The sequence below is a fragment of the Pongo pygmaeus genome, chromosome X (genome assembly GCF_028885625.2).
Source record: "Pongo pygmaeus isolate AG05252 chromosome X, NHGRI_mPonPyg2-v2.0_pri, whole genome shotgun sequence".
NCBI lineage: Eukaryota > Metazoa > Chordata > Mammalia > Primates > Hominidae > Pongo > Pongo pygmaeus.
In genome coordinates, this window is record NC_072396.2 from 128,834,752 (window position 1) to 128,847,481 (window position 12,730).

The 12,730-nt window shown below is 35.2% G+C and overlaps 1 protein-coding gene across 2 annotated transcripts in view; it reads right to left on the reverse strand.

Annotated features, from left to right (window-relative positions):
- TENM1 (teneurin transmembrane protein 1) overlaps positions 1-12,730 on the reverse strand; it is a 498,370-nt gene that overhangs the window by 176,875 nt on the left and 308,765 nt on the right. For both annotated transcript variants that reach the window (XM_063659976.1, XM_054472526.2), the window contains exons 10-12: positions 11,091-11,276; positions 9,466-9,489; positions 7,416-7,562 (exon numbers count right to left, since the gene is read on the reverse strand). In XM_063659976.1, coding sequence (XP_063516046.1) covers positions 7,416-7,562; positions 9,466-9,489; positions 11,091-11,276 — 357 coding nt within the window. The remainder of the gene's footprint in view (positions 1-7,415; positions 7,563-9,465; positions 9,490-11,090; positions 11,277-12,730) is intronic.

Sequence of the window (12,730 nt, forward strand, 5' to 3'; positions counted from 1 at the left end):
ATATCAAATTGTTATTAATAGATTCTTCATTGATAACACACTTTTATTGCCCACTTTAAATGACTGTATTTCAACTCTTTTCTCATTCATTTTCATCACTGCAAAGTAGGCAGATGTCAAGTATCAGTAGCCTTAGTTGGTAGATAATGTGATGGGCCCAGTCATACAGTGGTGAACAGTTACAGAGTTGAGATTTTCGACTTTGCAGTTGCATCTGGAGGCACTTGGGCAGTTTAGGCTCTTATAACTAAGTGATGATCCATTAATAAATGGGTTGCTTCAAAATTAAAGGGGTATGGTGAGAAAAGAATAATTAGAAGTATGCTTTCTCATGCCAAGTCTTTTGTCTCCAACCAAATCTCAAAAGTAAATGTGAAGATGTCTGCTTCTTAAATAGAGTAAATGTTATAAATTCATTGTTCCTTCTCTTTCATTTTCCTATTTATTAAACACTGAAGCATGCTGGTGCCATTCCAAACATGAGGCTCACTGATCCATGAGCTTGCATGTGTTCATAAGTCACCCATGGTGCTGTTTTCTGGATCTAGAAACACTACATCATAAAAGAGGCTTGCAAATAGCTATTGCTCTTAATGAATGGTGACTTGTTGTGAAGAATGATTCCTGGAAGATCATTCTCTTTTAGACAATTAACTTATTGATTTTACCAATGAATATGAATATAGACCACTGGAAGAGTTTATACCAGAGAAGCTTGGACAAACGTGATAAATACTTAAAAGATCAGAGAAAAAAGGCTGCTTGGATTAAACACTCTTACTCTGCATTTTTTGAGCCTCCTTGAAAATATTTCCACAATATCAGAGACCACTTTCCTTCCTCTATAAGTCGAGTGAATGAAATGGAATCTTTGTATGGTAACGAAGATCTTGTAAAACTCACAATGTTCTGTATGATCTGGCCCCTGACTACTTTTCTATACTAATCTCTTCCTGACTCATGTTCCAGCCACAAAGACTTGCCTTTTACTTTAGAGCCTAATACATTTCCACCTCAGGGCATATATACGCACTATTTCCTCTGTCTGGAATGTTCTTCCCCTGACTCATGTGAGACCTCTCTCACCACCCAGACTAGGTCAGGTCCCCACGCACATTTATAGAATTACACAATTTTAAAATTATAAAATTTTTCTAGCACTCTTCACAGTTGTAAATATATAGCTATGAAGGATCTTCAAAAAGTTCTTGGAAAATGTGTATCACGAGAAAACTATGCAAGGAGTTCAAATTTTTTTTGCACTAAAATAAAGTCATGCTAACTTGTAATACATCTGAACAGGATCTAGTTTGAAGCACTTAGAAGGATAAGACATCATTTTGAAAAGAGTCCCTGTCAGAGCAACATGAATTTTGCTAAAATTGAAGCAAGAACATCGAATTTATGATGAAACTTGGGTAGAAGAATGATGACATCACTGATACTTTATGAAAAGTTTATGGGGACAATGCCCCAAAGAAATCAGCAGTTTACAAATAGATAACTCATTTTAAGAAGAGACAAGATGATGCTGAAGATGAAGCCTGCAGCAGCAGGTCATCCACAACAATTTGTGAGGAAAAATTAATCTTGTTTGTGCTCTAATTGAAGAAGATCAATGATTAACAGCAGTAGCATTTCCAACACCACAGACATCTCAATTGGTTCAGCTTACACAATTCTGACTGAAAAATTAAAGTCAAGCAAATTTTCCACTTGATGAGTACAAAACTGTTACTCCCAGATCAGCAGCAGACAAAAGCAGAGCTTTCAATGGAAATTTTAAATAAATGGGATGAAGATCCCGAAGCATTTTGTCGAAGAATTGTAATAGGAGATGAAATGTGGCTTTACCAGTATGACTCCGAAGACAAAACACAATCAAAACAATGGCTACAAAGAGGTGGACGAGGTCCAGTCAAAGCAAGAGTGGACTGGTCAACAGCAGTGGTTATCCCAGCACTTTGGGAGGCTGAGGCAGGCAGATCACTTGATGTCAGGAGTTCGAGACCAGCCTGTCCAACATGGTGAAAACCCATTTCTACTAAAAATACAAAAATTAATCAGAGGGGCGGGGGTGGCATGCACCTATAGTTCCAGCTACTTGGGAGGCTCAGGCAGGAGAATAGCTTGAACCCAGGAGGCAACAGTTGTTTGGGATCCTCAAGGCATTTTGTTTGTTGTCTTTTTGGAGGGCCAAAGAACAATAACATCTGCTTATTACGAGAGTGTTTTGAGAAAGTAAGCCAAGGGTTTAGCAGAAAAACACCCAGGAAAGCTTCACCAGAGAGTCCTAATCCACCATGACAATGCTCCTGCTCATTCCTCTCATTAAACAAGGGCAATTTGCAAGAGTTTCAGTGGGAAATCATTACGCATTTTACCTTACTTACAGTTCTGATTTGCCTCTTTCTATTTTTTTTTTTTTGTTTCCTAATCTTAAAAAATCTTTAACGGGTACCCATTTTTCTTCAGTTAACAATGTAAAGAAGACTGGTTAAGTTCCCAGGACCCTCAGTTATATCAGGATGGACTCATCCCTTACAAAATTGTCTTGAACTTGATGTAGAAATAAAGTTTATATTTTTGTTGAGAAATAAAGTTTATATTTTAAAATATTTATATTTTAAGTCCCCCTTTCCATGAACTTTTGGAAGTCCCTCACATTTGTGTGGATTATTTAATATCTATCTGCCTTGCTAGACCATAAGCTCCATGAGGGCAGAAACTTGTATTGTTTATCATTTTCTCCCCAGTGCCAAGCACAATAGTTGGCAAGAAGTAGTAATGAATTAATGGAAAACCAGGTACTTAATGTGAAATGTTTGGCCTAAAGGTAAACATTTGAGTGAAACATTTGGATCATCACTATCCAATATAACTTTTCCTAAAGATAGGAATGCTCTAGTACTGTGCTGTCTAGTACAGTAGCTACTAGTCTCATGTGGCTACTGAGCACTTGAGATGTGACTAGTGCAGTTGAGATCCTGAATTTTTTTATGTTATTTAAGTTAAATTTAAATACTCACATGTGGCCAGTGGCTACCATACTAGACAGTGTAGATTTTGATGTCTGCAAATATTTAGATATTGGATGGTCTACACATTTAGCTAAACATTATAAAAAAGTTTTAAAGTTTTACTAAGTCAAATTTATTGTTTTTTTTCCTATTATGGTTTCTTTTTATGTTTACAAAGTGCTTTCTCATTGTAAGATCTATCACCTATTTTTTTTGAATTCTGTTTGTTTTCTTTTATTTTTAACTCATTAATCCAGTTGAAGTGTTTTTATTTATTTTATTCTTTAGGTATATGGTATGAATTAAAAAATCTAAGGCATTTTTCTTAAGAGTTGTCCCAATTCCATTTATTTAATAATGCTTATTTTCCACCATTGATTTTTGATGCCAGTTTTATAATATACTAAATTTTGTACTTGGGTGTGTTCTAGAGCTTTTATTCAGTTGCATTAATCTGTCTATTCTCACATCGGTACCACTTTGCTTAATTATCATAGCTTTCAAATATGCCTTAATGTCTGATAGTTCTTTCGCTATTGTTTGTTTCAGCTATTCTGACTCAGTTAATATAATGTTCAAACTTTTTTCTCATGTTAATTCATACGTGCATGTAATGTATGGTGATCATATGTAACAAACTCCAAATTAGGACACATAATTAACAAATGAAAATGTGGTCACCATAGTAAGTTTTTTCCTCCAAGTATAGGGTTGTGCATGTGGTAGGTGCTTCTTGATTAAAGAGATGAATGAGGTCAAGACATTTCATAGGTTTGTGACTTCTATAGTAATTAGTTCTTATACATACAATACATAAGATAGCTTTCCTTTTTTGCACTTAAGAAAAAACATCCAAAGGTTATTTTTTCTCTGTTCTGTTTTTACTGTTCATGGAGCTTTTAGGTAGTTTCTGGACCAGTGGTGTCACCCACATATTCAGTGTAGCCCAATTAGTTACTGAGAATCACAATGCATTGAATCAGAGGGTAACTAAAGTCAAAGCTTCAGGAAATACCAGCAATACTAATGGGTATTCAAAGCTGATTAGAATGCAAAAAAATTCCACCATTCTTTAAGTATCAGTTATAATATGGAGTAATCAGGTAGCAGCTACTTGAAGCAAATGCTTGAAAGTGATTTTTTTTGATTGGGAAGATTTCTTAAGAATTACATTTTTAAAATTAGAACTACTTTTTCCCAAAAAGGTTAAATTGGTACTTTCTAATGTAACTAAAACACACACATATACACACATGCACAAACAAGTATACTAATATTAATATTAAGCAAATATTAATAATTAGTCATATTTAACTAAATGAAACCAGCCATTATGGATAGCTGGAAAGCTGAGACTACCAAATGAAGGGCATTTAATGTATTCTCAGGGGTAATATTTGAACAGTATAAAAATGGAATTATTGGTCTAAAATCTTAGTCATGGGGCTTTCAGAGTTTATTCAATCTATCTTTCCATCTCAAAGTAGAACTGAATCTATATTTATCATCAATATCATCTTAATCCTACTATAGGGAAAAATGGTAATTGGAAATCTCAAGGAGCCTTCCCCCCGCTCCCTAAAGAGACGATCATAAAAATATACTGAGCTCATATTAAGGTCTTTGATTTTTAATTTGCATATAGATACATAGTTTTAAGGAATGTTCACAGGTCAATATACATTCAGTGAAATCTTCTATGTCTTCTGAATCTACATAGACCACAGGCATTGAGAACTGATAATTCATTAATTTATTAATATTTAATTGATCCATTCTTTAAACATTTTGGCTGCCTTGAGATGACCTTGAGGCCATAAAAAATGGTGATAATTAAATATTCAATTATTTTTATTACTTTACTAAGGCAGGAAACATTGGCTCAACCTTAACTGAGCCAGAAATTATAATTGCATAGGTTGTTAATGTGTTTTCTGAGCATAACATTTTAATCAATACATAACTGAGAAATTCCTATTATTATACCAAATCCTTTTTAGAATGAAGCAGACCACCTAGGTTTATATCCAGGACCTATCATTTGCTTACTATGTGATTTTTAACAACTTACTTGACTTCTCTGTGTCTCAGTTTCCTAATTTGTAAAGTAGTGTTAATGGTAGTTCCTGGCCAGGTGCAGTGGCTCACACCTGAAATCCCAGCACTTTCAGAGGCTGAGGCGGACAGATTGCTTGAGCCCAGGAGTTTGAGACAGGCCTGGGCAACATGGTGAAATCCCGTTTCTATTAAAAATACAGAAATTAGCCAGGAGTGGTGGTGTGTGCCTGTAGTCCCAGCTACTCAGGAGGCTAAGGTAGAAGGATTACCTGAGCTCCAGAGGCAGAGGTTGCAGTGAGCTGAGATTGTGTCATTGCACTCCAGAATGGGAGACAGAACAAGACCCTCTCTCGAAAAAAAAAAAATGTTCCTACATAATGGGGATTAAATGAAATAATTCACATAAGGGGCTCAGCACAGTGCCTGGAACATAGTAAATCCTGAATACAAGTGAGATACTATTATTTTCAACATATTGGGAATATAACTATGGGCAATGGGCCATGCTTAACATGCAACAAGAAAACCATATACAGAATATCATTAGGTGTTTGATTGTATGGTGCATATTATCAACACCATAGGTGATTGAGGAGGTGGATGTCAGAAGTTTCATGGGAGATATGGTTTAAGTTGAGACTTAAATTATGGACAGAGAATAATGGGTGAAGAAGACATGAAGATGTGCCAGGTAAAAGGTATATAATGAAAAAGACAAGAAGGAAAGTGAAGATGAGGCTTAGAGGGCCATAAAAATAAACTAAATAGTTTATCAGTGGATCATTAGATTGAAAACTTCACTACAGTTTCCAAAACAAGGTTTTCAAGTTATATGGGTAGTAAACAGTCTCTTCAGAAAATAGTCTCTTCTATTTGTGTGTGTGTGTGTGTGGAGGGGGGGCGGGGGGGGTGCAGTTTACTATCTTCCAAGTGGCTCACTTGTACTATCTCATTTAATACTTATTACAACCCTATTAGACAGTGTGTATCTAATTATTCAATCTATCTCTCTGTCTCAAAGTAGAACTGAATCTATATTTATCATCAATATCATCTTAATTCTACTATAGGGAAAAATGGTAATATCATTTAATATCATCAACCCCATTTTAGAAATAAGGAAATTGAAGCATAGAGATATCATAAAACTTGCCCCAAATCATGCAGCTAGTATAAGAGCCAGAGCTAGTATCTGAATCCAGACAGTTTAACTTCAAATCGCTGTGTTCTTAATCACAAAGTTGCCTCCACTTAATTTGATAAGGTCTTAAAACTTTTAAAGGTTAACTGTTAGCCAGAACAAGTAAAGGAAGAAACTCTTACAATGCAGTTTGGTGCTTAAGCCATGACTGCTACCTTATTAATAGAAGCCTGCCTCATGTCTGAATTCAAATGAGAAGGAATGCAATTGTCTAAGCAGATATAGAAATGTGAAGAGTCAAATTTAATAATATACTTCATTTTAAGCTAATATACAGAAATTCAAACAAAATATTTTGTTAATTTTATGTTTCCTCGAGTAGAAGGCACGTGGAAAGTGAGGATTTGTTGTTTTAGGCTCACTCAGAGGTGGTTTGGGCAGTTTTGATGTCTGATCGTACAGTGTGTTAGATGTTTTGTTGGCTTTCCTAAGAGAAGCGGTAACTCTGAGGTCTTGGAGCCACAGTGGTTTTAAAAAATATCATGCGTAGCTCCTTGATTAAATATTTAAAATTCTACCATAAATTGTCTTGATGCTATGTCCTCTGAAAGGTATAAAGTGTTACTAAAAGGTAGACACATAAGAGGGAGTTCCAAATAACTAACAACAAAGAAAAATATTTTAGCATGTCTGGTGCAAACTATGCTAACATCAAACAACTTGAATAGTGGTATGTTAATTTAATTTGATATGATAAATGCCATGGGTATGGGAGGTAGCATGGTATAGTAGTTGAGAAAATATGCTCTGAAGTCACATAGCCCTAAATTGGAGACTTGGCTCTGCTACTCTCTAGCTATGTGATTCTGGATAAGTCACTTACTATCCCCACCCAGAGCATTAATTTTCCCATCTACAAATGGGGAAAATAGTAATACCTATACCTCATAGGGTTATTGTGAGAATTAAATGATACATAACACATGCAAAAAAAATTGGAGTACTGCCTGGTTATAGTAATATTCAATAAGTAATGTCTTCTTAATGTGATTGAGACTAAAAGGTAGCATTACCCTATATAACTCAGTATCATTTACACTAGAGATTCCTAATTTTCACCCTTGGCCAGGTTGATTACCACTGTGCTAGAGGCTGGGCTATTCCTTTCTTACGTGAACATTTTATAAATGACTCACCTCCATCATTGTCCAAGTTATCTCCACAAAGCATTTCCATGACAACATTGCAGCCTGTCCCACTCCAACCCACCTGACACACACAGTGCCAACCATTTTGATCCAGGGTACATCGTCCATTTCCAAAGCAGAGCCCTGGACAGCCATCTGAAAAGACATCAGAGAGTAACCATCACAGAGACATCAGAATGGGATTGGCCAACAATGATGTATTTGCCTATAGGGAAGCATCTAACCATCTGGGCCCCATTCAGATGAGGTGTTGAATAAATGGAAGAGGAGCTTGCTTGCTCGCAAAACCTTCCCAGGGAACTTGTTATCCCTTACTCTGCAGTGGTTTTCCTTAGAGATCCAATTAAGCTTTATTAATGCTAACCCCAATTCCCAACCCCTGGTTCATATAGGAAGAAAACTACAGCAGGGGCAAGAATTCTTTTTTTCTTTTCACTAAACATATCTCCTCATCTCAATCAAAACTATATGGATGACACTGTATCTAGTTATGGCCAATATGTTGGGAAAAGATAGCAGTCCCTATGAAAAGAAACTTTCCCTAACTACTTCTAGCCTGTGCTGATTTTCCCTTATGATGTATTGCTTCAGGACTTAAGTATATTGGTATACAGTTCAGACCACACCATTAAGTATTTGTTCATATGGTGCCTTAGAAATGTGCTGTAGTTGCTTTATATTTATTCAGCTTTTCTCTTCAAGATTATTATTCATCTGCGGGCTAAGGATTGAAATCTTTACTTCTATCGTATCTCTCTCAAAAGCTTGCATGATATTATGCTTATAACAATAATATTAAATGTTAAATAAGTGTTTATAGAATTAATACATGCCAGATCTAGACTTTCTGAATTATAGAGAACTGGAAAATATCAAGTCAAGAGGAAAGTGTAGCATTTAAATAACTTTTATCCATTGATAAAGCATCAACACTGACAATGGTTCCTATTTAGACTTTAAACTTCTCAGGGATGCCCTACTCTTTGTACCCGTAGTTTGGAATTCAGCTCTAGCAAACGGTAACTTCACATGCACCACATGCGCAGTGGGCAGATGAACAGAGAAAGCAACTATAATGCTACTGGGTATTTTCCTAGTAGCAACACAGGACCAGACCTGAATTTTACTGGGAATAGTCCAGTCAATATTCATTTTGGTTTCTTTCTTTGAAAGAAAATTCCAAAAGCATAAAGAGCAAAACAAAAAACAGATTAAAAAATCTGTAGAAGTAACCCGGTGTTCCTTCTAAATAGTTTTCCAAGCAACTATCAACAGACAAGAGGAAGAAAAAATTTAAAAATAAAATGACAGATGGTTGTTAGAAAATATGAAAAGCTTGATATATGTAATATACTCATGACATGGCATATGATGAACATACATAGGTTTGAGAAGGGAATTTTTGTAGTTCTATTCTAATGGATAGGCAATAGATAATTAAGGAGAAATAAAGAATAATTTGGGACATATTAAAGTTCTGAAGCTGAGGTAATGAAAGGCACTAGGATATCTGGCAGAAAAATCCTTGCTGTCTCTGTTAAAGGAAGCTCCTTGGAGGGATGGATGATGGGATACTTCTAGGAGGATAATTCTCCTGCCCCTGTAAGGACTTAGGAGTCCTTGTATATGGACTTGGAGCTATATTGTTATGTTAAAGAAAAAGTTCATCCTCTGAACCAAATTATTTAATAATTATTAAATTATTAAAAATTATTTAATAATTACCTGTGTAATACACACAGATCCAGACACACACACATACACAGAACTCAATATAAAGACAAGAAAAAATAGTCCTTAAAACTGCTTATCAGTCCATTCTATACTACGGTAAAAAGTGACTCTTTGATGTTGAAAAAACAAATTACCTTTTAGTGTGACTATTTTAGCATGAAACTGACAACATTATATTCAAATAAGATTGCCAAAAATAAAAACAAACAACACAAATGCCAGAAAACACCACCCTTTCTTTCTCACATGCATATTTTCTTTTAAAAATATATTTCTGTTATAAAATTAGTGAGAAAAATCTTACCTCGGACAGCATCTAAGTAGTGAGCTAAAAGGGAGGGGAAAAGAGTGATCAAATGAATTTCTGAGAGACTAAAGCTATACAATATGTACTAATGGTTTACCATCTGTTGCCTGGGAGGAGAACAGCAAACTGTGAACTGCTGAAATGTCTGCAGCTCAAGAGTTGGGTACATGGGCCTGTGTAGTTTGTGAATAATATTTTCTGTGAGAACGATATTAATGGCATTTCTGCAAGAAAGTCTATTAGGCTTCATAAAAAGTGTCATATTTCATTAGAAGTATAAGAACTGCATTTTCACATTTCAGTAATAACTTCTGTGAAAGAGCACTGGCTTCAACTTCTTATTAGTAATATCTTTAGAAGAGAGTTCTGGAATAACCACCTACGGTAATCATCACAATATTTAAATCCTCTTATGTAAAGGCAATAAACTTACTGTAGTACAGGAATGTAATTACTTAAGCTACACATCTGAATCTCACCCCTCTCCACCTCTTTAATGAATCTTAAATATTTCCCACAGTTGCAGAACAAGACTTACTGTACCTTTAGTAGAGAAGTAATGCAGTTTATGAAGATTATATGTTATATGTATTATATATATTATACATTACTTTGGCAAGCTCCAACCATTATAACAAAATACTTTCACCTAAAAATGAAAGCTGTAGTACAGTCTAGTGAGGGAAAAGCCTACAAACAATAAATTGGGTATCCAGAGGCCCACAATTGCCTTTGCTCTGCATGAATTTTCTGTGTAGTCAAGGAATGCCACTGGAACACTCTGTGACCCCCTTTCTTTAGCTGAACAATGGGAATCATACTTGTTACTCTGTATTAATGACAACCTTTCTATGCAAAGGTTTCTTGCATAGAAACCTTAGCGGTGGATAGAAATATATGTTAAGGGCTTTGCTTTTTTCAGAAAAAGAAAGTGTTTTATAATTGAAATATTTATTTTTAACATCTTTTATAGTGTGAAGATCACATGATAAATTAATTATTACATAAGCTTTTCCATATTCACAGATCATTTTCCCTTTGTGAAATTAGCAATAAGGGGTGAAGAGAGAGTGGTGGCTTCAGGACCAACTCTCTACACTACCGGATAAACAATTCAACACAAATGTTCTATTGATGATAGGTCAGAAGTGCCTTCCTCATATACATTAAAGACAGCCTCTAATGATATGGAATAGCCCCTGTTAAAGTAGTCCCATTTAATGAAATTGCCTCTAAGTGCTTTCAACTGAAACAACCTATACTTTTCAAAAGGAAAAATGGGCAGAGAATGTTACCTTCACTACAAAAGCACTTTTCTTATTAACTAATGACACTTTATTCCAATGTAACATCTTTCACTTGAGTAACTCAAAGCACTTGAAAGCAGAAAACATAAGGAATACTGAAGTAATAAGAAAGGAAACAACACAAGAAATACATAGAATGTCATCGACAAAAGAAGAAACCTACCAGTTCACAAAACTTTAAAACTTGTAAACAACCCTCCTTCTCCTCCTCTACTCCAACCTCAAATTCTACTAAATGCCTAGTGATTGACTCACTAGACTGCTCTTAACTTCAACTAATCCAACTTACTTTGGTTAAAGTATGGTGGTACTTACCAATTGTGCAGTGGTCGCCCTCCCATCCAGGGCTACACTCACATTTTCCATCTTTGCATTGGCCATGCTCAGTACAATGAGAATGACAGGAGCGTTCCTCACATGTTGGTCCTACCCAGCCTTCTTCACACTGGCAAATTCCTCTTGAGCAGACTCCATGGCTACCACACTCCATGGTACACAGCTCTGTGGGGAATTCAAAGAAGATATATTAACATATTTTGTTAAAACCAGCATCCATTCTTCCAAAAAGCATTATAATTACCAAAAATCCCTGTCTACATTTATATTTTATTTATTTATTATTTTAATAGAGATGGGGTCTTGCTATGTTAACCAGGCTGGTCTTGAACTTCTGGCCTCAAGCGGTCCTCCTATTTTGGCTTCCCAAAGTGCTGGGATTATAGATGTGAGCCACCATGCCCTGCCTATACTTATATTTTAAACAAAATGTTAAAAAACAATTTATATAAACAAGATGTCACAAAGATCTCTAGCATCTGAATGAATGTGCAAGAAACTCTAAAAAGAGGTAGTTAAGTCTCTAAGAATAATATAAAACTCTAAGCCAAAATGATTTTGAGAAGTCTATAGAATGATAATGGCATTCAAGGCTTAGAAATGAGATTAATGACAAACAAATGTCAAGTGGGTTTCACTAAAAATTCATTAAGATCACAGATAATGTTGCAGGAATTTTATGATACTATAAGATATCACTGGGGGAAAAATCCCAATAAAACAGTGCCCTAACTTCATTCAGAAAGACAAGTTCATTAATTGGAAAGATAATAACTTTCTAATAAAATTCATAATATACAAAAGGTAAAGATGCCAATGATGACAACCAGCTGGTTTCCCTGATCATACTAACAATATTTGCATTTATTTCAAGCATACAAAATTAACACTGGTTGATTAACGTACACATCCTTCTTATCTTCAAATGCTATTCAGTATTTAGACAGTATGATAATGATGATGTGTACTGGCTCTGCTGAGTTTCTTTCCTTTGTCCCTTTGACTTTTTGTTGAGAAATGTTGAATATTAATAAAGTCATGACAGTAGATAAACCAACATAAAAGCATGGCAAGCCTCTTTCGTGATCTAATTCCCTTGCTGGAGGAAGAGAAGTAGGATAAAAACCTATGGAAAGAATGAAATATGTTTTGGGAACAATAGGCCACATATTCCTGAAAGGAAAAGATGGTGTTCTGTAAGCCAGGTTGTCTCTTTCACAGTCTCAAATTCTGAAACTAGTTTAATATATTTAGAGGCATTAATATTCTCCACAGATAGCAGAGTTATGTTTCAGTAGATGATAATATTCTTCTGATAAAGCCATGATTATGAGTTTTATTATAATCTGGTTCAATTTGTTCATAAGTTTACTCACAAGTATTCTTTGAAGGCAGGGTATGACGGAAAGAGTAGTAAATTTGAAATAAAGATAACTGCATCCTTGATTCCTCTGCTTAGTACCTATGGACCCTTAGGCAACTTACTAACATATTGTCTTAATCTCTGTTTGCGTAAGAATGCAATAGAAGTAATAATACTTACACATCACAAAGCTGTTGGACAGATTTGAAATATAGTTTAGAGATGTAACCACAGGACTTGCTCAAAATTGGATATA